Below are 24,305 nucleotides of genomic sequence, written 5' to 3' on the forward strand. Positions count from 1 at the left end.
GGAAATTTTCCCCCACAGAGAGCCCTCGGATCCAAGGAAAACAAGAAAAGGTGGTCCAAATGGTACCAGACCAGGACACTCATTACGGCGTCCATTAAATTAAAACCCCATTTCCCTTATCGGTAATCAGTTTAAGATATCGGGAACAGCTGCTAGATGGGCTGTCATACCTGCTGTTAACACTGCTCCCTGCAAGCCAGGACACTGCTACTGCTGACTCTTCTGGTGAGGACGCCCTGTTTCTCCTTCTCTCACTGGTCCCTTTTGTATTGATAATGAGACGTACCCACAGCACAGGCTGCGATGCACTGTAAGATGACCAAACCACGCAATCCAGAGAATGAAAACTTAAACATGAGCCCTGGCCAGTGTGCACGGTGGTCAGGGCGTCAGCCGCGCACCAAAGGTTGAGGGATGTGCCGAGGTTGCAGGTTTGATCCCCGCCCTAATGTGTCTCTCACACTGATGTTTCTCTCTCTCCCTCCCTACCCCCCCATCCCACTCTCTCTGAAAAGCAATGGGAAAAATATCCTCAGGTGAGGATTAACAAGAACAAAACAAAACAAAACAAAAAAAACCGTAGACGTGAAAAACAGGATGAGAGGAATGGTCCACAGTAAGAGAAGTGTGTGTGCAATACGCTGAGTCCATCTCCTTAAAGATTAAGAAAGAGGTCAGGAAATGTATCTTCACCTGAGGAAGAAACGTTTCTTAGAGAAAAAGGAAGTGAGAGGATACCTCCGGGAGAGGGAGAGGCTGAGACCCACAGAAGAGTTGTGGGGGAAGATACAGCTCTAAGACTGGTGGAGAAGGAGGTCACTAGTGATACACCACATTTCCCGAGACTTTACATTAACATACAGTACGTTGTAATCACCTCTAGCCCACGGGGACAGGAGAAGGGAAGAAGAGGCTTCTATTTACATACCTCACAAATGTGCTGCAAGACCCACGCGCGGCCTGTGGCAGAAGTTCTACAAAGTGCCTTGAACTTCTCAGACGAAAGGCACTATAAAAACATTTAAAAAAGCAGGAATTATGTCTGTTCATTTCACAAGAAAAAATACAATATGTAAATGGGCTTTCCCAAAGTTCCACGAAGTAATTTAGAATTCAAGAGAGGAAAAAAGTGCAAAATTTAATTTTTAATTGACATACCATAAAAATGTATCACATTTATACAAGTCTTGGCATCCTTCACTTAGCATAATGTACACAAACAGCCTTATTTTCTGGACATTATAAATGAATGTTGCCCTTTTAAAAGCAACTATCAAAAGCAGATAAATCCTATGTAAATTAATTTTCCAACTTTTTTAGTATATAAATTTTCAAACACACAGCCACGTTAAAAGAATTTAACCGTGAACACCTGCATCCCTACCAGCTGGACTACCAGAAACACTTTAATGACCTGCTTTATCAAACTGCATTTCCTTTCTCAGACAGGCATTACAGAGAAACCACAGGCCAAAGTCCAACTGTCAGAAAAGTCAATGGCTTAAAAAAAAATAGGTCAAGGAAATAAATAATAACAGGAAATCTTTGATATTTTTGTCAGAAATTATTAGTATTAGCTTATTAAAGTCAGATCTCCCCCTACCCTCAATGAACAATTCTAGCCACTTATTTGTTTAATATCAGATCATAACATTCCCCTGCTAAAAGAAAAAAATCTAATTTCTCATCTCAGAACAAACCTGAAGAACTTCCCATGTTCTAAAAGCTGTACATGAACTGGTCCCTGCCATCTTTCTAATTTCATTTTATCTCTCACTTTTCTCTTTACTCCAAACCTATTTCACTGACTACTTATGTTCTCCTCTTTCCCTTCACTTGACTATTAAGATACTATGATAAATGTGCTTATTAAATATATTTACTTTACCAACCCTCTTTAAAATAATCAAGCTCAATTTGGTATAAACTGCAAAGTGGCTGCAATTTAACAGAGTGTATCTCTCATATTTTGATTATTAGCTATAATATGTATTCAGAATCATCTGGATGAAGCACCAATAAATTCAGACCAACACCCAAAATGAGCAGCTTCAATGCCTATCTGATTTTCAGTCACATGACTACCATAATTATGAGCATACAAGGCTGTCACTTATTACTACAGCCCCAGATTAAAAATAAATCACTTGAAATAGAAACACTTGAAATAAGAATTTTACAGTAATTAATAACTTTAAACTGTTTTGGAAATTTTCATGTATTAATCCCACGAGTACTTAACAGTGAGCATGTCCCCAGAATACTCCAGAGTATAGTAAGACACATCAACACAAGTTTAAAATGTAGTTACATTAATGTGTGGGAACAGGCAAACTGAGTTCCACTGGCTAGGTGCTTAAAGGAATAAACCGAGTGGCAAGGGAAGACGAAATACTTAGGGACTTTTTAAAACGACAAGTATGTGATTCAAATCCAGCAAGTCTGTACCATTTATCACGATCACTAGCAGCCATAATGCGATTGAGCCCAGGGTGCTGTCTACAGAAGCCCAGCAAGCCCAAATGGCTCTCTTAGAAGCTGAACTATCACTCTTCTGACAGAGCTAACAGAAACCTCACAGCTTTGGGACAAAGAAGACCCAAAGTAGCAACCACTTCCTCCTCCTGTCACTGCCTGGACTCCACCCCACAGACAGGAAACACCTGAAGATCTACCTGTTTGCACTCTCCTAATAGCTTACAACCCCACATGACCAGAATAAGCTTTGAAAAGAAGGTAACTGACAAAAAAGGAATCAGGGCTATGAAAATACTCCAACAAAGCCGCCACCATACATACAAGGAACTATTTACATGATACATGTAGTTTCTCCCCATTCAATCTCAAAATCAATAATCAAACGAGCACAAAGTTGCCCGATAGCATCTTGGCCGGACCTAAAAATTAAAAATTATGTTGCATTTGGAGCAGGGAAGCCTGGGACTCCCTGTGGAAGCAGCTGGTCCTTCAACAGAGCCAAAGCCTCAAGCCAGGACGAGGCAGGGGCCGGGTACACATTCATTTATCTATTTCCATCAGCTGCTGCAGGATCCCCCGTTACAGAGAGGGGAGTGCCTTAAAGAACTGACGTTTGTCTGGAAAACGAGATCTTCAGACTTTTCCAACATGTGGAAAATCAGCAACATCCAAACGGAGAAAACACCGGGATAAGCTGGTAAGTCCCGAGTTTGAGCTGATTCTAAGCAAGCTGCTTGGGAGCACACAGAGAACCCCTTACAGCAAAATAGTTGTGGCCTGTACCTGACTAGACATGACTTAAGAAATTTACTTGCCGAGACCGGTTTGGCTCAGTGGATAGAGCGTCGGCCTGCGGACTCAAGGGTCCCAGGTTCGATTCCGGTCAAGGGCATGTACCTTGGTTGCGGGCACATCCCCATTAGGGGGTGTGCAAGAGGCAGCTGATCGATGTTTCTCTCATCGATGTTTCTAACTCTCTATCCCTCTTCTCTTCTTCTCTGTAAAAAATCAATAAAATATATTTTTAAAAAAAAAAAAAAAAAAAAAAAAAAAGAAATTTACTTAAGCCTTTGAAACCGAATTTCCTCATCTGCAGATGGGGCTGGGCTCTGAATCCTGAAGATTCCTTTCCGGTCCCAAATTCTGGATCTACGAAAAAGTCGCATTCTTCCTCTCTTCTTCCTCCCACTGCAGATTTTTATGAGAACAGAAGCTGTAAATCCAGGATCAGATTGTGACTCAAAGCAAGTTCCATCGGATATATTTTACGGCCCCAGAGCCACCGGCGCTCGGGACAGCAGACGGAACTCCTCTCGAGACAACTTACCAAGAGCGGTCCTTCGATAAGTTACCCTTCACAACTAAGAGCGCGTCCCGTACACTCAGTCTGAACAATGCCACTGTGTCAAATACCCAGCACCATTCTCTACCAATGTAGCCATGTCCAAAGGGACGTACACACACGTCACACAGCCGGGTGTGCAGCACTCAGTGGCTGAAAATGTCTCACCCTCTACAACATGGAAGACTTTTTTTAAAGTATTTTTCCCCCATTCAGATCTGGCAGGGAGGAATATCACCTGATTACACACTTGCAAGTTACTTCAAAAGGCTGCCTTAGACACAAAGGAAGCAAACACGTCACCAACAGAGGTTCAAGTTTTAAATCAGGCCCTGGCCAGTGCGTCCAGACAGCCAAGGTTTCGGGTTTGACCCCCAGTCAGGGAACATACACCAAACAATTAATGAATAGATGGGTAAGTGGGACAAATCAATGTCTCTCTCTCTCTCTCTCTCTCTCTCTCTAAAAGTCAATAAATACAAATGTAAAAAAAAAATAGTTTTAATCAGGACCACTAAGAAAACACAAGTGGAACCAACTCGGAGGGTAAAAGATCGCCCGTTTCCCACCACCAACGACTGAACGTGATTCCGACCAAGTCCACAGCGTGCAAACAGGGCTCCTTTCCGAGGACGACCTGCGCTGGTCCCGCTCAGGGGATGCCTGGTCAAGGCAGTAACTGAGACTAAGCAAAGTTGCAAATTAACACTATTTCGATGAGGCATAGTTTAAATACTGAGATCATGAAAAATGGCTTCAGTGGGTAATTCCCTTCTTTGCAGTACTGAAAACCCTAAGCCCTAGATTTCAGTGCCGTCTGTTACTTACACAACCTCTGAGAATACTGCACTAAAACAAAAAACCTACCCAAAACACAACTGGACTTCACCAACCTAAACCGGTGATGCACGTTTCACGTTGAATGTAAAAGACAAAATGGAGTTGTAAAGAGTTTCTTTCCCATCTCAACTCCAGCAGCCACGCGCGCTGGGCAGCGGCCGGCTGCTCAGCCCAGCTCGGGCCCCCGCCCTGCGGGCCGAGAGGGGAAGCGCCCGGGACCGCGGCGGGCGGGCGGCTGGGCTCCGCCAGGCCCGGCCGGGCGGGGGAAGGGGCGCGGGAGGCCGCCGGCGCGCTTCCGGGAACTGGGCGGGCGGAGCCGCCGCTTCGGGGAAAAGGGCCCGAGTCCGGGTCAGGGGCCGGGGCGGCCAGCTTGGAGCAGCAGGTGGGGCGCGGCCGCGGCCGGGCGTCGGGCGGGCGGGCGGGCGGCCGGAAGAGTGCGGGGCGGGCGGGCCCGGGGCGCCGCGGCGCTAGGAGGAAACCCTCTCACTCACCTCGGGAGACGCTCCGACTCCGGCCTCTCTGCGCCGACGACGCCGGTCCGCGTGTCCCAAGCTCGGAGACTAGGGCGGGCGGCTAAGGAGGCGGCGGACTAACGAGAGAACCGACGGAGGACGGCGGGCGGCGGGCGGCGGGCGGGGAGCGCGAGCGAGCGAGCGAGGGCGGGCGGCGCAGGGCGGGCGGGGAGCGACGTGCGCGCCCCCGTGTGCCCGGCGGGCTCGGCCTGGCCTCGGTCGTGGCCCCGCGCACGCGCGCGCGCTCCCAGGCCAGCCACGATTGCTCGGGAGAGCGTCCCCGCCCTCCAAGCCGGGCGCTTGACCAATCGTGGCAGCCGCGTGAGGCATCACGGGAACTCGGGGGCTATAAAAGACCTGGTTGCTATTTTGTGCTCCTCGAGTCACCAGTCCTTTAAGCGAGCGGGGCGGTGCTTGGTGCGCGTGCGCGGTCCTGCTACTCCTCCCAAACTGCCAACTCTGCGCGCAGGCGAGTTGGGCTCGGTCTGCCTCGGTTTACGCGTGCGCCCAACGGGCTTGGCCCCGGAAGACCGGACGCCTGCGCAGTGGGGTCTAAGGTGACAGCCCTCCGGCTGGGGCGCGGGTCCGTCATGGCGGAGTCCTGGTCTGGGCAGTCCTTGCAGGCTCTGCCGGCCACGGCGCTGGGCGCTCTGGGCGCCCTGGGCAGCGAGTTCCTGCGGGAGTGGGAGGCGCAGGACATGCGTGTGACCCTCTTCAAGCTGCTGCTGCTGTGGTTGGTGCTAAGTCTCCTGTGCATCCAGCTGGCGTGGGGGTTCTACGGGAGCACGGTGACCGGGCTGTACCATCGCCCAGGTGAGGCCCCCGCCAACCTCCGTGCACTGGCCGCCCTCACAGCCCGCGGGATGTACCGTTGGGCTCCCCAGAACCCCCTTAGACTACCATTGGTCCCCTGAGAACCGTATCGCAACTTAACGCTCTCCTCTGACCCACGCGAACATACCATTCCACGCAAGAAACGCCAGTAGTCCACCCATCACGTTATAACTCTTCTTTTGAACCCTCACCAGACAAACACTAGTCCCATAGGGCCCCCACCAGACTCTCCACCAAGCACCACTAGCCTGTCACCTGCCTGGGCCGGGGCCTGCTCAGACCCCCACCTCGGCCGCTGCAGCTCTGGATGTGTTCCTGCCCCCAGGTCTGGGCGGCCAGAACGGATCCACACCCGATGGCTCCACGCATTTCCCTTCGTGGTGAGTAAATCTGTTCCCAGGCAGGCAGAGGGACACTCCTGTGCTGGGGACCGGGGGTAGGAGTCCTCCAGCTGAGGCCTTGGCGGAAGCTCCAGGGTCAGCAAGTAGAGCTCAGGTTTCAGGTGGCGAGGATGTCGGAAGTCAGTTTGCTGTTCAGCACCCTGCGGGGTGGACCGTGTCATTCACTATCAGAGATGAAATGGCAAGTGCCTTGGACTGCACTCCCCTGCAAGCCCCTGGGCTGGAGAGGCCGGGCCTCTGTCCGTGCACTGACTGGGCTCATCAGGATCAACCTGCTCATCTGTGACACATGAGCTCCTTCATCAGGGCATTCTTTCAGCTAAGCTCTGGGCTCCTACCACCTGGCAGGGACCGAGAACAAGGTTAACCCAGGCCCTGCTTACAGGGGGAGCCAGAGATTTGGGGGGAGGGTAGCAGTGCAGGGGTGAAGGTGGTTAGAGGTTTCTCTTAAGAGAGACACTTAAGCTGAGGGCAAAGGCCGGGGAGTGCTGAAGTGCACCAGGCAAAGACAATGGCTAGAACAGGCCCAGAGGCAAGAACGAGGTGACCTATTGGAGGAGTAGACAAGGCTGTGATGCTGGAGCTCAAACTTGAAGGCCCGGAGGGACCGCAAAGCCCTGGCCACGGGTGGGGAACGGGTGGGTAAAGTCTGGGCCTGCCACGGCCTTGGGGTGAGTTCATTAAGTGTTTGACAAGCAGAGCAGGCTGACTTTTAAGCTGGTAATTTTGTTGGCCCGTGAAAGGTGTTATACATATCCACATGGCCCTGGGCAGGAGAAAGGGTCCCCACCCCTGGCCTAGACTTTTGGGAGCTATTGAAGGACTGAGTCACGATAGGGCCATGGCTAATCTGGTTTGCGTTTCTATCTGCCTGCTTTGTGGCAAGTGCATAAAGGGGTCCAATTAGAGAGGGCAATTAGCGCTGGCCAGGTTCTCTCCTTGGGCAAATGGGGAAGGATGGATGGAAGTGCCATCCTGAGGTGGGGACCAGCAGGAAGAATTGAGTGTCGGGGGAGGGGTGGGCCCAGTGTGGGCTGTGGGAGCTCAGCAGAGGTTTGGGTTGCAGTGTGGCTTCGCTGAGCTCCCCTCAGCCCCAGGAGGAGCAGGAGGCCAGCCTCAGGGACTGTGGTGCTGCCCGCCGAATAACCCGCTCTCTTCTCTCCATCACCTTTAGGGAAACGGCAGCAAACGAACCTCTCAAAACCCACAGAGAATAAGGGGAAGGCAGCAGAGGGTCTCCAGGGACATCACCGGGTCTGCTGGCTCCCACACTGGGCTCTACTGCTGCTCAGACCCCAGGGATGACTGCAGGGGGGTCAGGGTTGGGGGGTAGGGAGTACCCCAGTGCTTGTGGAGTTGGGCCCCCTCTGCCCCTGGCATTTCCTCCAGCGCCCCAAGCACTGGGCCAGTAAAGAGTTCGCCTCCCCCTGGCCTGGTGCCTTAAGGAGAGAAGACCTGCTGTTCTCGGGGTCAGGTAGGAGCCTCTGGGTGAGGAAGGCCAGCAGTCCATGTCCTGTCCCTCTTCCCATCCCCCTGGGGGTGACCCACAGGGATCTGTCCCTCACGAAGCCTGAGGTTGACTAGCCCTAGGATTTGTAAGGAAGTGTTTTCACTTAAGCCCTAGGTTTTCTGAACTTGGTTTTGCTGTGTTGGCAGGGATCCAGGAATCTTGGCCTGGACACAGCCTTATACCCTGTGGGTACTTAGTTGGCCACTCAAGTGTAAGTAAGGCAGGGGGCAGCTGGCACCATCCAGACATGGAGGCGCCAGACACCCACCTTCCGGTCCCATCCGAGCTCTCCAGGTGCGAGCAGGCTGTGGACACTGTCTTACCCTGAGCATCCTCCTCCTCCTCCTCTCTCCTTGGAGGGAAGCTGGGTGCTGAAAGAGGCTGAGCCCCAGGGTGACTTCCCACCCCCAACACTGCGGTGCTAAGTGCCCCGGGGTGGGGGGTCTGTCCCCTGCCCCTCCGAGGGATCCTAAGCAGTTAGCGCAGGCAGCCCCACCCGCAGCCTCATCACTTCCCGTCTTGACCTGGAACCACAGGAGCTTCATCCTAAGAGCGCGGGCTCAGGTCCTCCCCTCTAGCGCCATCTCAGCCCCCAAGAACTTCGAAGAGGGCAGAGCCACGGGCGAGGCAGGCCTGCCACTTCCCAACTAGGCCCGGGGGCCTGCCACAGGGAGGGGTGGCACAGGCAGCTCCCGAAGGCCGTGTGGCCTAGACCCGTCTCCCTCCGGCCCGTCTGCCTGCCCCTCTGTCGGTGTCACATGGCCATCTGGCAGCCTGTGCCTAGACCTCTGCACAGGGCGCCGAGCTCCTGCCGGGTGCTTACTGCAGAGACACCGCTGCCGCGGGGTGATGGCAGGGTGATGGTTCGGCAGCCCAGGTGACCCACTGACACCACCACACAGAGTCGGGGCCTCACATTCCACTTGAGGCTCAACTGAGGATGTGGCTAATTAAACATGGAAGTGCATCAGTTGTGTGGTTATTCAGAAGGACAAGGGCATGCCTGCACAGGGGACACTGGGGAGAGAATACCCCAGGGCTGTTGCCCCTCAGCACCCAGAATTGAATGACTTGCAAAGTTGGGGGGTTGATGCCAGCTCCTTAAAGTAGTGCGGGGTGCCCAACACGGGCACTAACCCGTTATTCTTCTAGACCTGCCCCTCTCCAGGGGAACGCACTGAGCCTGTCTCGGAGGCCAGGAAGGCAAGCATTGGGCTGGCACCCCAGGAGCCCTGTGGCAAAGGACAGTGAAGCTGGACTCTGGCAGGCAAGAAGGAAGGAAGCTCGTTTAATGTTTCTTAGGAGTCAGCGGAGTCCAGTAATAGGCCAAGGGGCACAGGTCAGCGCAGGCAAGGCAAGCCCAGGAGGCCCAGCCTGCCCTCCAGCAGCCCGGGGCTCAGAACAAGGGTGAGCCTGGCTGGCTTGCTGCTGGGCAGCAGGCTGGGCCAACTTGTGCCCCTCAACCATCCTCAGGCGCAGCAGCCCTACTGAGCCAAGCCTCCGAGTCAGGAGTCAGTCCTGCCCAGGGAGGCAGCAGTTTGCATTCATGGGAAGAAAACCAGAGGAGGCGACTGGCACTGCCCAAGGCAATGCCCCTTGGAAGTGTGAGAACCATGGTGAGGTAGGTCGGGCAGGCTCGGTCCTCCCACAGGTGAGCCTTTGAGGCACCGGCAGCACCAGGCAGAGAGGAAATGCCAGAACTGATGCTGCTCAGAGCCCTCAGCAGGCAGGAGTGGGTCCGCGGGAGCGTGGGCAGAAACAGGACATGGTGAGCGGGTCCGTCACTGAGAAATCGGTCTTGAAATTGAAGTGGCACAGGCTGAGGGGGTATAGGTGGTGTGTCCCACCCACAACCAGAACCAGCCTAGACCCTCGCCGCCTACCCATGTGTTCTGCCTCAGCTTCCTGACTAACCCCTGTAGAATGCCCTCCAGTGGAGGGCCCGCCCCAGCCATCCTCACTTCAGGGTGTAATAGTTTGTGGGCACAAAGGGCATCTTGCTGACCACAGCCTCCTGCTGCTTCCGCCGCACCTCCACCAGGAGCGGGGTGCCCGGCTGACTGTACTCAGGGGGCACGTAGCCCATTGCCACGTTCTTCCTCAGGCAGGGCGAGGGGCAGCCACTGGTCACAGCGCCTGTGTGGGCAGAGACTGTGTCGGCACCCCCTCCCGGGGAAGGCACAGGAGCTCCCCAGCCCCCAGGCACCTACCGATCACGGTGCCCTCCACACTCAGGATGGGGCTGTGTGCCCGCATCGGAGCCCCCTCGCACGTGAGCCCCACGCGCCTCCGCGGCACCTTGCCCTTCAGCTGAGGAACGATGACCGCGGCCCCCGGAAAGTCCATGGCAGCCCGGCGGCGCCTGCCTGCAGCGGGACCAGACCTGAGCGGGAGGCCCGGCCGCAGGGCCCCAAGTGCCATCCTTACGTGGAGGCCCCTCGCTGGGGCTCCCGGGGGCGTTGTTCCTCCGCACCCCCCCCCAGCCACGGCCCCTGGTCCTCGAGGCCACACTGCCCCCCAGCCTGCCAAGCGAGGGCCTCGGCGTCTAACGGGTGAAGCCACTGGCCCTTCAGGGGGTGAGGCTCGGGAGGCGGTCACTGGCTCCAGGCTGCCCCTGGGAGTGGTCCCGGGCCACTGCACCTCAGGGTCCCGCCCCGGGAGCGGCCCAGCTCACCCAGAGTCCAGCCGAGGCTGCCCTCCACGGGCGTGGTGCGCTCGTCGATGTCGCTGCCGTAGAGGCACAGGCCCGCCTCCAGGCGCAGGCTGTCCCGGGCCGCCAGCCCCGCCGGCCTCACCGCGGGGTCTCCCAGCAGAGTGGCCGCCAGGCCCACCGCCCCCTCCGCGGGCACCGAGATCTGCGGGGACAGCGGGGGGCGGTGGGCTGCTGGCCCGAGTCCACCGCCGCCCTGCCCCCACGCCTGACCCACCTCCACGCCATCCTCTCCGGTGTAGCCGCAGCGGGTCACGCGGCAGCTGGGCACGCCAAACACCTCCATCACGGCGCTGGTCATGAAGGGCAGTTTCCGCAGGTCGTCCGCCACGCCGGCCTGCAGCACCCGGGCCGCAGCGGGGCCTGGGCCGGGGAGCCAGTGACTAAGCGTCCAGGTCCAGCGCCCCAAAGCTGGACGGCAGCCCTTCCCCGGGGGCGGAGGAAGATGCTCCTGCCCCGCAGCCCAGAGCCGCGGGGCTGGCGGGGGAGGGCATGGCACCCAGCTCAGAACGTGCACTCAACCCCACGGCCCACACCTCCCTCCTGCGGCCTCTGCTCCGCAGCCCAGGAAGCCAGGAGGCAAAGGTGACGCCAACCCCGCCTGGCTGCTCACCTTGCAGGGCGAGCAGGGCATTGTCCACCACCTCCAGGCCCACGTCGCTGCCCCTGCTCTGCAGCTCCCTGACCTTGTCCTGATGGGAAGACAGAGCACCGCGTCGGCGTCCAGGACCATCTCCAGGCGCCGCCACGCTCGGTAGAGGAGGCTGGCTCGCACCTCACAAGGTTGTGTAAGTGGCAGGGCTGACCCAAGCCCGGGTCTGAGGGCTCTAACACCAGCTCCGCCTCCATCCTCACCAGCACGTGCTCACCTCGGGCCGGCTCAGCTTCCCCTCCCACCGCCCTGTGACACCTGGCATGCTCCAGGGCGGGCCACTCGGGCCTGCTGTTCATTCGCTCAGAGGTGCTGACGGAGCCCCTTGTCCCTGCCAGGCCGCCCTGTCCGCTCTGTGAACAAGGAAGACGGGGCGGTACCTGCATGAGCGCCAGGTCCTTGTCCCGGCAGCCAGCGTTGGACACCACGTACAGGTGTCCCTCAGAGGCGTTGGTCACAATCAAGTCGTCCAAGATGCCCCCGGCCTCGTTGGTAAACAGCGACAGGGTCCCCTAGCACCAGAGCAGAGAACTGTGCATCCAGTCCAGAAGGCCAATGTCAAACGTGAGACACCCGGGGTCACTCAGCCACCACAAACTCCTGAACCCTCAGCACAGGGCGGGGGGGGGGGGGGGGGAGTGCACCCAGACCCCTGCCCAAGCCCAGATGTGTTTGTTGTTAATCCTCATGGAAGACATTTTCCATTGATTTTCAGAAAGAGTGGAAGGGAGAGGGAGAAAGAGAAACATGGATTGGTTGCCTCCCACACACACCCCGACAAGGGATGGGGATCGAGCCTGCAACTTAGGTACGTGTGTCCTTGACTGGAATCGAACCCGGGACCCTTCAGTCCAAGGGCCGACACTGTACCCACTGAGCCAAACCGGCCAGGGTGAGCCCCGGGCATTTGATCCTCATGCACTGAGAACGTCTCCACTCCTTCCTCTCCTCGGGGACCTCCCTGAACGGGTAGGGCCTCTGCACCCCTACCCTCTCAGTACTGAGAGCCCATCTCACACTTAACCCGTGACACCTAGGACTTGGTGTCTGACACCTAGCTCTACCCCACCCAAACCCGGGACGACTCAGCCCGTGCTCCAAACCCGGGAGAAAGCTCCCAAGTCCATCCGATGACCTCACGTGCGGGCGCCCCAAAAGTGCTGAGGCTGCCGTGGCCGCCGCACGGGGGAGCCGAGGCTGAGAGTCATGTGGGACCTTGTTAAATGCCGGCTCTGCCAGAAGGCCGGGCGGGGCTGAGAGTGTACCCCTAACAAGCCCCTGGGTGGTGGAGGCTGTGGTTCAGGGACTGCACCTGAACTGCGAGGAGCTGGACGCACGAAGGTCACAGAACAGGACCGGAACCGGGTTCTGGCCTCCCAGCCCGAGGAGGGGAGGACAGGTCGGGGCAGGCCCATCTCTGCAGAGGGTTGGCCATGATGCGGGGACTCCATCCCCCAAGACTGCAAAGCTGTGTCTGACCCTCACTGTGCCCCAGGCCCCCAGTGAGGACTTGCTGCGGGACTGAGAGGCCCATGGGCAGAACCCGAGGGGCCCACCTGGTTTGGCCTCAGCTCTGCGATATCGCCCACCACCAGGCTCTCCATCAGCTTCACCCGGTCACGACCGTGTATCTTGGTCTGAGAAAAAAATCGAAAGCCTCAGGACAAACACACAAACAGGAGGAACGCCCCAGGACCCTGCCCTAGCGCCAGTCGCCAGTCGGGAAGCCACTGGCCCCCAAGGCCCACCCCCACCCGCCAAGTGCCCCGTTCTGGTTCTGCAGGCGCAAGTCCCCCATTCTGATCCCCCGACCGAGGAGGGGGTGCCCTGGGGGAGGCTAGGGAATTTGAAAGGGCCCAGCACCTTCCTGAAATACCCTTTCCCTTTCCAACCCAATGCCCAGGGCAGTGGGTAAACACGGGTGCCGGCCGGGAAACCCAGGGCACCCAGGCCCCCCAGAGAGCGGGGCGGGCTGCAGAGGCGGGGAGCCGGGTCCCAGCACAAAGCCGCGGGCAGGGCGGCGTCTGGGGGCCGGCCGGCTCACCTGCAGCATGTGGGACACGTCAAAGAGCGAGCAGTGGCGGCGCGTGTGCAGGTGGGAGTCAACGTGGCTGTCCCGGTACTGCACCGGCAGCCTCCAGCCCGCGAAGGCCACCAGCTTCCCGCCGTGGGCGAGGTGGAAGTCGTGGAGCGGCGTCCTGCGGAGCGCGTCCTGCGGGGCGGCCGGCTCAGGGCCCGCCGGCCCCTGCCCTCCAGGATGGGCACCGCGCACCGGCACCCTCTGTCCCACCTGCGAGCCGCTGAGCCGCCGGCCGGGGGCCCGGGGGAGCGCCTGCCCACGGAAGCCCAGGTGGGCCGCCGCGCTCGCTGCCCACTGCATCGTGGCCAGAGACCGGAGACCGCGCGGCCGACGCACAGAGGCGGCCACTGGCAGGCACGCTGGGAGATGTAGTCTGGACCCCGGTCCAGCCAGTCTCTCTCCCACAAAGGGGATCAGAGGGGGGTGGGCAGCCCCGAGGGCAGGCGGGGCTTCAGCTCACCGGGTACAGGGAGTCCCGGGGCAGAAAAACAGCCCGAGGCGCTTCCACTAGCCTAGGGCGGGGGGCGGGGGAGGTGCCAGCCAGTGACGCTGCTCAGAATCCGAGCCAGGGCCAGGCCTCCCCCTGCTGACTGCCCAGCCCCCAGGGGTCAAAGTTCAGACAAAGGGCTGCGAGGCTTGAATGGCATGTTCCAGACATCAGAAGAATAAGGTCAAGTGAGAGGAGGGGGAAGATGGAGAGGACACAGGAGGGAGCCAGGGGCACCACAGGAACCTGGCCACACAGGGGGTCCCCAGCTCTCCCCCTGGGCACACACAGGCAGCCAGCAGTCATGCATTCCACAGTATTTATTGATCTTGCTGCACACTGGGCCCTGTGCGGGTCCTGCTTCCTTAGCAACAGCTGAAGAGAGCCAAGTACGCGGAGCTGAGGGGCCACCGGTAAGAACCCTGCGGTGAGAGAAGAGGGGCCACCAGGTGGCTGACCTTCCCGGGAAGCTGTGGAGCCACACACACACACACACACACACACACACACACACACACACGAGGGCAGCTGGGAGAGGGGACGAGGATGTACGTGGGGCTGGGTCAGATGGCAAGCAGGTCCCAGGGCGCATCCTCAGGCCCCGGCCTGGCCACAGGCTCCGGCTCGGCCAGGGGGCAGACCCACTTGAACACACATCCACGGCCGTCTCAGAGACAGGGCTCCTAGGCCCGCCGCCGGCTCTGCTCCCGGGCAGGCAGCAGGTGCCCGGACAGGGAATGCCTCTGTGGGCGCGACACAAAGGGGACGAAGGGCACCAGGGCTCCCGCTTCTCCCTGGGGCTCAGACTGAGTGCCACGCCGAGCACTGGAGGTCTTGCTTCCTGGCACGTGGTCAGTTTGGCTCAGAGAAACTAAGAATTCTTGTAAAAGTCGCCCGAGGTTGGACAGGGCCGGTGCTGGGAGCAGAGGCAACGGGATGCGAGATGGCAGGAGGGCCCAGGGCACACAGGGGTTCTTAGTAAGTGGGACTGGAATGTCGTTAGGGCGGGGGGAGGAGTTTCGGGTCGCAGCCAGGTGAGGACAGAGTGTACCCCACGCCAAGCGCTCATGCTGAAGCGGCGCAGTGAGCCCCAAGGATCTTGACTCTGTGGATGTGACCCAGGCAGAACGGGCAGGCAGCACTCGGGATGCAGCGGGAAAGCACTTTGGCCTCTGACAGCCCGGAAGGTCACCGTCTCGGGTAAGAGCCACGGCTCAGGTGTAGGAGAGCAAGTTCAGGTCATAGCAGCCATCCACCTGCAACACAGAGGCCATCAGAGCTGACCCTGACCGGCTCAGGGCCACGGGGGCCGAGCAGAGGGAAGCACTCCGTCACTCACATCGAAGCGGCCGATCCTCCTGGAGGTGCGACTGGCCCGGACCATCTCTGTCAGCGCCCACATCTGCTGCACCTCTGAGGACACCCTGCTGGGGTCCGGGAGGCCCTGCTCCGGAAGGAGGGGTCAGTGGCCAGGGGTCTCCCCCAGCTGTGCCTTCAGAGCTCCTGATGTGCAGCCCCACACGGAGAGACCGCAAACCCCATGGACCTCCAGGAGGGAGATCGGGCAGATGGCAGAGCGTGGCCGGGGCCCCAGGTCAGCCCCAGGTTCCTGCAGATCGGGCCCACCTGGACCTGAGAGCTATTCGCACACGGCTCTTACCCAGGGTGAGGGCTTACCTCAAGGAGGGGAGCAGGCTGCTCACAAGGCACTGGGTGGGAAAGCCACTTGGGGAAGGTCATGGAGGGGCTCTGCAAAGCAAAGAGGGAGGAAGAGGGGGAGAGTCCTGGGACCAGTGCCCAGGGTCCTGGGAGCCTCGACCACTGAGAAAACCCTGTTCAGAGGCCCACAAAGGCCCAGAGGGCAGCCAGACCCCCTGAGATCTGAAGGAGGCCCCAGGAACACAAGGAACAGAGTATCCCCAGCTCTGAAAGAGAGGGGTGGCCCCAGAGATCAGGGGCTATGGGGAGCCAGCTTCCCTCTCCTGAGCCTCCAACTTGCCCACCTGGCTAACTTCCATGAGGGCCTCCCTCGGGGTCTCATCATCTTGACCACCACTCCCACTCCACCCCAGCTCCCCACTCCCACCCCACCCCCAGCTCTGCCAGCCACGCCAGAGCCTCCTTGGGAAAGGCCGGCCGCCAGCTGAGCGAGCCCCTCACCTTTGCTCCCGGCTGGTAGATCTGCAGCTCCTCCACGGTGAACGACAGCCACAGTGGCGACGGCTGCCGCAGGATCAAGCGCAGCTCCAGCACTCTAGCCACGTCACACAGCATCTGACACACACACACAAGGCCCAGCGAGCCCCAGCTCACTACCCAGGGGCCTCCCAACGGGCAGTGAGCCAAGCTGAGCCAGGCCTTTGGGAAAGAAAGAACAGTGGTCCCTTCGAGCATTTCCCCAAGAGCCACAGCCCAGCACAGCCTTGCCCCCCTCATCCCTCCTGGTATCCTAGCCCAGTTCTCAGGCCCCCAGCGAGCCCTCGGCTGGGCTGCCCTGGCCATGCCCCGTCCCAGCTGACCTGGTGCTTGGACAGCGATACATACTCCTGAGCTCCCTCCTCGCTGTGGGGGTCAGGCATCAGGCAGTGGTCCCGCAGGCAGGTCACCCACTTGGCCTGTGTGTGGATCGAGGTGTACTGGCGGACACGGATGCTCAGAAAGGCTGTGTAGTAATTCTTAAACGTAATCTCCTGCAACTGCAGCACACACAACCCACGGTCACAAGTCAGACCCGGGCCCAGGGCCTGCGAGCGGCTCAAAGGCACCATGGCCTCCTCCCCTCAGGAACGTCCTCTGCTACCAATCTGATCGGCATCCTTTGAGGCTCGGTGTCACTTTCCTAAAGGAGCTCACAGCCTAAGCGAGGAGGTCGCATAACCACAACTGCAGCTCTCGCCACACCCAGGATGCTGCCAGGGGTCGGAGCCCTAACTCTGGAGGAGATGGAACATGGACACTGAGGCCTGAAGGGGACGAGTTCACCAGTGGACCGAGAGAGGGAGAGGATGTGAACAAGGAGAATGTCTGGCTACAGCGGCTCTCATCACTAGACACTCATCAGAATCACCCGAGGGAGTTTAAAAACACGTGCATATCGGTGTACAGGCTCCACCCAGACCTCCTGCATCAGGACTTCCCCGCTCATACTTAAGGAGCGGCTTGGGGGCAGTGCACAGGGCTGAGAGGTAGGCAGGCATAGACACAAAGTGGCCCTGAATGCCAGGCCATCAGAAACGGATTTTAGCCTGGCCGGCGTGGTACACGCCCGGGTTGTGGGCTCCATCCCCAGTGTGGGGCGTGCAGAAGGCAGCCGGTTAATGGTTCTCTCCCATCATTGATGTTTCTTTCTCTTGCTCCCTCTCCCTTCCTCTCTGAAATCAATAAGAAATATATTTAAAAAAAGAAAAAGAAAAAGAAAACGGACTTGATCCTCTGTGTTGAAGTCCTGCGGGGTCGGTCACTGTGCCAGCTGATGTGGAAGTGCAGCTGGAGCCACAGGGGAGATCCTGCTGAGCAGGCTGTAGGCATGCGCAGGAGGCAGATTTGGGGGTAACTCATTGTCTACTGATTCCCAGGACAAAACGACCTCACCTATACTGGGCTCACAACTGTATTTCCAACACCTCGCCTACACCTTGGCCCTTCCGGCCAGCGCTGCCCTGGACCTGAGGAGAGATGGCGCAGAGAACTGCACAGGAAGCTGCCTGCTAGTGAGTGTGTGAACTGGAGGAAGGAATAAATGGCGGACTGAGGCGCCAGGGCGAGGCCAGCGCCAAGCTTCAGGTAACCGACCCAGCGCCGGGGGCACGCCCGCGCTCCCAGGTCAGTCAGCCCGGGAACCACGGTCGCCCAAGGGGCTGGCTTACCTCGAAGGGCGCGACGTTGGGGAAGGTGACATCGATGACCAGCACGCCAGGCCGGCCTTGGGAGGTGCGCACATCGCCCACCTGCAGCGCCACGGTGCCTTTCACGTGGCAGGGCACCAACACGCGGGACATGGTGCCAGCCGAGCGGAGCAAGCACAACCGCCGATCCCAGCCCGGGACCTCGGGTCCTTCCCGGCATCCCCAGCCCAGTCCCAAGAACTACAACTCCCGGCAGGCCTCGCGCTGGGCCAGCCCAGCCAATCAGCAATGCTCAGGGCAGGCGGGGCGTCGGAAGTGCGCGAGAGCCACCGGGGACCCTGCCTGGAAACGGCCCGGCGGCTTTGTAGCCAAACCGTCCGCACTCCTCGGCGTCCTGACCCCTTCCTGTTCCTGCTTCTGAGCAGGGGGGTGGGGAGGGGGGTCCTCAGTTAAAGCATGTCAGCCATGAGCACGAATGATCATAAGAGCATGGCCGAGATTAATTGCAAAAATAGGTATAAATCCCCCCCCCCCTTTACTTGTTAATCCTCACCCGAAGGTATTTATTCCCCATTGATTTTCTGGAAAAGGTGGAAGGGAGGGAGGAGGAGAGGGATTAGGAGAGAGAAACATGGATGTGAGAGAGAGACATCCATTGGCTGCCTCCAGCACGCATGGAACCTGCAACCCGGGCATGTGCCCTTGACCGGAATTGAACCCGGGACCCTTCAGTCCACAGGCTGACACCCTATCCGCTGAGCCAAACTAGCGAGGGCTCTTTGTTGTCCTTGGTTTAGGGAAGATAGGATTTACTAGGTGGCTGCAAACTGCTAGTTTCCTGGTTACACTTTTCCTGGGATTTTCCTAGCTTCTTACTATTCTACAACATAAAGACCCATTACAAAACCCTAGTAATTAAGACAGAGGGCTATTGGGTGTGATACAGAGACACAACAGAAGACAGAACCCAGGAGCAGAATCAGGAGCAGATGGGCATTTGGTCAATAACCGAGGCAGCACTTCAGAGCACTGAGCAGACGGGCTTTCCGATAAAGATGGGGAAACAGAGGAAGCAGGATGCCTGTGTGGGAGGAAAACTTCCCCCTACCCTCCTAGGCTCTTCCGCTGGTCTAGTAATCACATGAACATAAAACACTTTAACAGGAGAAAACAAATTCTCGCACAAATATTTTCTGTTCGTCTGAACTGAGAAAAAGACAGGAACTCACAATTCTCACTTCCACCAGACGGCACAGGCAGCGAGGCCCAGGAGACGGGTAAGAATTCCTTCTGTGGGTGCTTGTCCCAGGTCCCTGGGTCTCTCAACGCCCCAGAGCAGCAGTGCCAGCCAGGGGTCACCCAGCAGGCTCACCAAAACCCTAGGGGAGACACACTTTAGGAAAAATGCACTATGAACACATCAAATTAACAGCCCAGGCTAAAAGGACTCTCCCCCGCATGACACCAACAATGTAATAAAGCTCGTAAAAAAAAAAAACAACAAACAAACCTAGGGGAGAAAACGTTTTTCCTTCTTCCCTTCTGGGTTGGCCTGATCATGAAATTCGTTGCAACCGGCAGGAAAGGAACCAGGTGTCACTTAGCTATTTGTTTTCTACCTATTTTATGGGATTTTTTTTTTGGTTCTTCAATTCCTCCACTTATTTATTTTTAATTGAATTGATTGGGGTGACATTGGGCAATTCCCCATATTGGCCTTTTTGCATTTAGTTGCTTTTTTTGTGTGCCACTTGGATTTCCTCTGAGGTCTCCTAGCAACCTTCAGCACAGTCAGGACCGTAGCGCCACCTGCTGGGAAGTGGAGATTCACCCGCTCGTAAGAATAGGCTCCCAGATTCAAGGCTGGTGGGACTGGCATAGGAGGGAGGTGGGCTCTGGGTACCTGGAATGATGTTCCTCACCTGATTCTTGAACCCTCAACCTCCCCAAGGTTTTTCCCCAGACCTTATCTCCTAGTATTACCAAGGCAACGATTGTATCAAGAGTCCCATCAAGCCCTAACTGGTGTGGCTCAGTGGATAGAGCGTCTGCCTGCGGACTGAAAGCTCCCAGGTTCGATTCTGGTCAAGGGCATGTACCTTGGTTGCGGGCACATCCCCAGTAGGGGGTGTGCAGGAGGCAGCTGATCGATGTTTCTCACTCTCTATCCATCTCCCTTCCTCTCTGTAAAAAAATCAATAATATATATATATATATATATATATATATATATATATAAAAAGAGTCCCACCAATAATCAAAAACAAGTCCTGGCCGGTGTGGACTTGGTTGGAGTGTAGTCCTATGCACTGGGAGGTCGTGGGTTCCACTCCTGGTCAGGGCACTTACCTAGGCTGTGGGTTTGGTCTCCAGTTGGGGTGTGCAGAGGAGACAACTCATCCATGTCTCTGTCACATTTATATTTCTCTCTCTCTTTTTTTATAATATATTTTTATGATTTCAGAGAGGAAGGGAGAGGAAGAGAGAGATAGAAACATCAATGATGAGAGAGAATCATTGGTCAGCTGCCTCCTGCACACCCCTTACTGGGGATTGAGCCCACAACCCTGGCATGTGCCCTGACCAGAATCAAACCTGGGACCCCAATGGTAAGATATGTACACATATAATACCTTAATAAAAAAAAATTGAAAAAATAAAAAAATAAAAAAATAAAACACACACACAAAAAAAAACCTGGGACCCTTCAGTCCACAGGCCAACGCTCTATCCACTGAGCAACACTGGCTAGGGCTATATTTCTCTCTCTCCCTCCCTCTTTAAAATCAGTTTTAAAAAGTAAAATACAAAAACGATGAGACCATGCCAAGCTCCCTTTTGCATGTCCACACCTGGATTTTGGAGACGTCTCCTTCTGCCCAGTCCTGTATAAATATATATATGTTTTAAATGCTTTATTGTTGAAAGTTTTACGTCTCCTTTTCCTCCATTGACCTCCCCCCTCCTGCCCCCCAGCATATGCCCCCACCCCCCTATTGTTTGTTTCCATTGGTCATGCTCATGTGCATGGATACAAGTCCTTTGGCTGATCTCTTATTAAGTTGATTTCAGAGAGGAAGGGAGAGGAAGAGAGAGAAAAACATCAATGATGAGAGAGACTTCATAGACTGGCTGCCTTCTGCACGCCCCCTGCTGGGGATCAAGCCCACCACCTGGACAGGTGCCCTGACCAGGAATCGAACCAGGGACCTCTTCGTACATGGGTCTACCCTCAACCACTGAGCAAACCCGGCCGGGCCCCTTGCGAGGATTTCGCCAGTTCACTTTGTTAAAGGCTTCCTAGAGCAAACAGGAGTTCTTTTCTCCTCTCCTACTGTGAGCTCACAATTGCGTGTTGGCAACAGGAGGAAGCATGAAGTGACTAACAAGGCCAGGCTCCAGCACGCATGGAACCTGCAACCCCGGCATGTGCCCTTGACCAGAATTGCACCCTATCCACTGAGCCACACTAGCTAGGGCTAGGGCTCTCCTAGCTGTGGCCACGCGGGCAGCGTACTAACTGAGTGGAAGAGGGATTCAGTTTCCAGGTGAACCAGATGGGCCCTGGCTGGTTTGGCTCAGTGGATGGAGGGCCGGCCTGCGGACTGAAGGGTCCCCCGGGATGAGATTCAGGCAGGACCCAGAATATGGGCATGATTTCACCTTGTGCTGTACTCAGCCCAGAGCCAGTACATAGCAGGTGCTCATACATGTGGTGAGTGACTGAGACAGACAGCTCATTAAAAAGCACCACCAGCCCGGCTCAGTGTTTGAGTGTCCACTTATGAACCAGGGAGTCAGGGTTTGATTCCCGGTCAAGGGCACATGCCCCGGTTGTGGGCTTGATCCCCTGTAGAGGGCGTGCAGGAGGCAACTAGTCAATGATTCTTTCTCATCATTGATGTTTCTATCTCTCTCTCCCTCTCTGAAATCAATAAAAATATATATTAAAAATTAATTAAAAATAATAATTTATATTAAAAAACACGAGAAGGTATGTTAATGGAGATGTATGTAAATCCAAGCCCAGCGCTTCCAAAGCTCCCTGAGGCCTCCAGTTGGCAGCCAGACTCCTGGGGATAAGCAGAAGGCAGGGCAGCAGATCCGTTCAGGAACTGGGGAGGCCCAGTGTGACTGGGACGGCCCAGCCCGGTGGGTGCAGGTGTAGATTCTCAGCTGGGTTTGGAGCTGCCCTTTCTTGTAGACGGTCCCCCATCGGATGATTTGAAGTAAATCCAAGGAGCGGGCGGAGCAGTGGGCCCCGGAGTCTCCCCTCGCCCAGCCTCTCAGGCCCTAGAGGGCAGTGCAAGCCAAGATGGCCAGGCGCTGGCCCGAGCCTCAGCCATTTGGGGCAGAACCAGACTAGACTTCTCCTGCCTGCACCACGCTGCAGGGGCTGCGGGATGTTCAGGGGCCCTTGTAAGTTACGGCAAGTTCTCTGTCTCCCAGGATGGGGGTGGGGGGGGGGGGGAGTTGGTCTGGGAAAGTGTCAATCACTTATTTTGGCTTAAGGAGGTAGGAAGGCTGGGGACCCTGCCACAGGCAATGAAATCCATGGCACCCCCTTCTCGGGCAGGCCCCACGCTGCCTTCCGAAATGCTGGCTCACAGCCCACCGACCCCCCGCCCGGGGCGGCCCTGGAATACTCAGCTGCCATGCAGGACTCGGTCTGTGTCACGGGGGTGGCAGGAAGAAGCCCTTCTCCGTGGGGGCTGCGGGGCATGGCTCGGGCTTGGAACAGTTTCCTGCAGCTGCCGGGGACAGGGCGCCAAGGAATGCTCGCTGCCCTCGCTGCCCTGGGACCCGCTGTCCCACCGCTGCAGCCCCTGGGCTCCACCAGGCCCCCCTCGGGCCTCGCGGTGGGTACATTTTATCCCGTTAGGAAAGGAATCTGCAACGAGATGACGCTAGCGTTGGGCAATGCGGGACCAGCAGCTGGCCATCTTGTCAGCTCCCCTACCTCCTTTCCTGACCCCCCCCCCCCCCGCGTGGCCCCCATTCCAGACCATTCTGCTCAGAGCTAGGCAAGTTCCAGCAAAATCCAGATGCTTGGCAGGACCTGCTCAGCAGTCGCCCCTGCCTCCTTCTTGTCCCCGTGGCCAAGCCTGGCCAGGCTCTGCGCTGCTGACCTCTCCTGGAATTCCCCCAGCGGCAGGAAGCGGCCGCTCCCCTCCCAGCGACCCGGCTGCAGGGTCCCCTCCTCCACAGGCCCTCCGCTGGCTCCCACACACCTGCTGGTTTCCTGCCGGCTTCCCCCACTGACGGGCGGGCGGGAGCGCCTGCTTCTCCCCGCCTGGCTGTGACCCCCAGTTCTCTGCCTCTGGACTTCCTGTGTGCCTGGGAACAGACTAGGTGCTCAGTAAAAAGGGCTTTGTGATTTGATTTGGCGACTTACCCAGTTCCTTACCCTTTACCCTTAGGGCAGATGTGGGCTTAGATTAAATGCCAGAGCCACAGAGGACCCACAATCAGGCCTCCGAGAAATCCTCTGTCCAGCCGCTGGCCCCCGGCCTTTGTGCTGCTCTGTTTTGTTTGTTTGTTTTTTAAATTCTCACCAGAGGATGTTTTCCATTGATTTTTAGGGAGAGTGGAAGAGAGGGAGAGACAGAGAGAGACATCCATGAGAGAGAAACACACGGGTTGTGTTGCCTCCTGCACACGCCCTGACCAGGGTCCAGGCTGGGGAGGAGCCTGCAACCAAGTACCAGGTGTACCAGTTAATAATGCGGATTGACCAGTTACCGTTAATAATGCGGATTGACCAGTTACCGGTTAATAATGCGGATTGACCAGTTACCGTTAATAATGCGGATTGACCAGTTACCGGTTAATAATGCGGATTGACCAGTTACCGGTTAATAATGCCGATTGACCAGTTAACGGTTAATGATGCGCATATTTTAATCAAAGAAGACACGATAATTTCAAGAGAAACATCAAAAATGCTTTATTCAAAGTAATGCCCATCACTAGCTACCCATTCCACCATCTTTCGGGTAATCTGTGGATACCGTCTCAATAGAACTTTCTTGTTTTGAGGCAGGCCATTCAGAGACCCAATTTTCCACTAGTGTTTTGAAGTGCTGCTCAGAAAGTGCGTGTGCCATCGATGGGAACACGTGGTCATCTGAAGGAGCAAGGTCTGGTGAATACGGCGGGTGGGTTAATACTTCCCAGCAAGATCTTTTAACGTGTCTGTAACTGGCTTTGAAGTGTGTGCTGGTGCGTCATCATGAAGCAAAATTACTTTGCCGTGTCTTCTTCTGGCCCATTCTGGTGGTTTTACTATCAAAGCGTGGTTCAAATTGATTATTTGTTGTCGGTAGCGATCAGTATTAACGGTTTCACCTGGTTTTAGAAGCTCATAATGCACCACCCCTTCCTGATCCCACCTAACGCAGGGCATTGTCTTTCTTCCGAAGCGATTTGGCCTTGCAGTGGATGTTGATGGTTGACCTGGATCAACACATGATTCTGTGCGTTTGGGATTCTCAAAATAAATACACTTTTCATCGCCAGTCACAATTCGATGCAAAAAGGCAACATTTTACTGATGACTTTTTGGTTTTCCATTTGTCTTTCGTTCAGTTGATGTGGCATCCATTTTCCTTCCT

At 56.5% G+C, this 24,305-nt stretch overlaps 4 protein-coding genes across 7 annotated transcripts in view; 1 reads left to right on the forward strand and 3 right to left on the reverse strand.

Annotated features, from left to right (window-relative positions):
• Window positions 1-5,324, reverse strand: part of RHOA (ras homolog family member A) — a 32,293-nt gene extending 26,969 nt beyond the window's left edge. The window contains exons 1-2 of one of the 3 annotated variants that reach the window (XM_008155653.3): window positions 5,152-5,323; window positions 929-1,009 (exon numbers count right to left, since the gene is read on the reverse strand). The gene's annotated coding sequence lies outside the window, so the exon portion shown is untranslated. Of the gene's footprint in view, window positions 1-928; window positions 1,010-4,687; window positions 4,708-5,151 lie in introns of those variants that run through there. The other 2 variants (XM_054729397.1, XM_054729398.1) reach the window with 2 other exon arrangements.
• A 208-nt stretch (window positions 5,325-5,532) lies between these two features.
• TCTA (T cell leukemia translocation altered) lies at window positions 5,533-8,765 on the forward strand. The gene is made up of 3 exons (XM_008155640.3): window positions 5,533-5,985; window positions 6,332-6,386; window positions 7,582-8,765. Exons 1-3 carry the CDS (start codon window positions 5,763-5,765, stop codon window positions 7,622-7,624), a joined length of 321 nt encoding a protein of 106 aa, XP_008153862.1. The 5' UTR covers window positions 5,533-5,762; the 3' UTR covers window positions 7,625-8,765.
• A 433-nt stretch (window positions 8,766-9,198) lies between these two features.
• AMT (aminomethyltransferase) lies at window positions 9,199-13,796 on the reverse strand. Its single transcript, XM_054729823.1, has 7 exons — window positions 13,324-13,796; window positions 12,836-12,916; window positions 11,660-11,791; window positions 11,241-11,319; window positions 10,592-10,990; window positions 10,128-10,283; window positions 9,199-10,053 (listed from the first exon to the last, which is right to left on the reverse strand). The coding sequence occupies exons 1-7, from the start codon at window positions 13,657-13,659 to the stop codon at window positions 9,875-9,877; spliced, it is 1,362 nt and encodes a 453-aa protein (XP_054585798.1). The 5' UTR covers window positions 13,660-13,796; the 3' UTR covers window positions 9,199-9,874.
• Window positions 13,797-14,148: 352 nt separating this feature from the next.
• Window positions 14,149-17,929, reverse strand: NICN1 (nicolin 1, tubulin polyglutamylase complex subunit). Of its 2 annotated transcripts, XR_008558892.1 has the most exons (7): window positions 17,713-17,929; window positions 16,366-16,542; window positions 16,007-16,120; window positions 15,524-15,595; window positions 15,186-15,290; window positions 14,898-15,102; window positions 14,149-14,268 (listed from the first exon to the last, which is right to left on the reverse strand). XR_008558892.1 is itself a non-coding variant. In XM_008155602.3 (6 exons), the coding sequence occupies exons 1-6, from the start codon at window positions 17,842-17,844 to the stop codon at window positions 15,061-15,063; spliced, it is 642 nt and encodes a 213-aa protein (XP_008153824.1). In that variant the 5' UTR covers window positions 17,845-17,929; the 3' UTR covers window positions 14,149-15,060. The 2 variants fall into 2 exon arrangements, 1 of the variants encoding a protein (XP_008153824.1); XM_008155602.3 differs by having other exon boundaries at window positions 14,149-15,102.
• Window positions 17,930-24,305: the final 6,376 nt, after the last annotated feature.

This window comes from Eptesicus fuscus, chromosome 18 (assembly GCF_027574615.1).
Source record: "Eptesicus fuscus isolate TK198812 chromosome 18, DD_ASM_mEF_20220401, whole genome shotgun sequence".
NCBI lineage: Eukaryota > Metazoa > Chordata > Mammalia > Chiroptera > Vespertilionidae > Eptesicus > Eptesicus fuscus.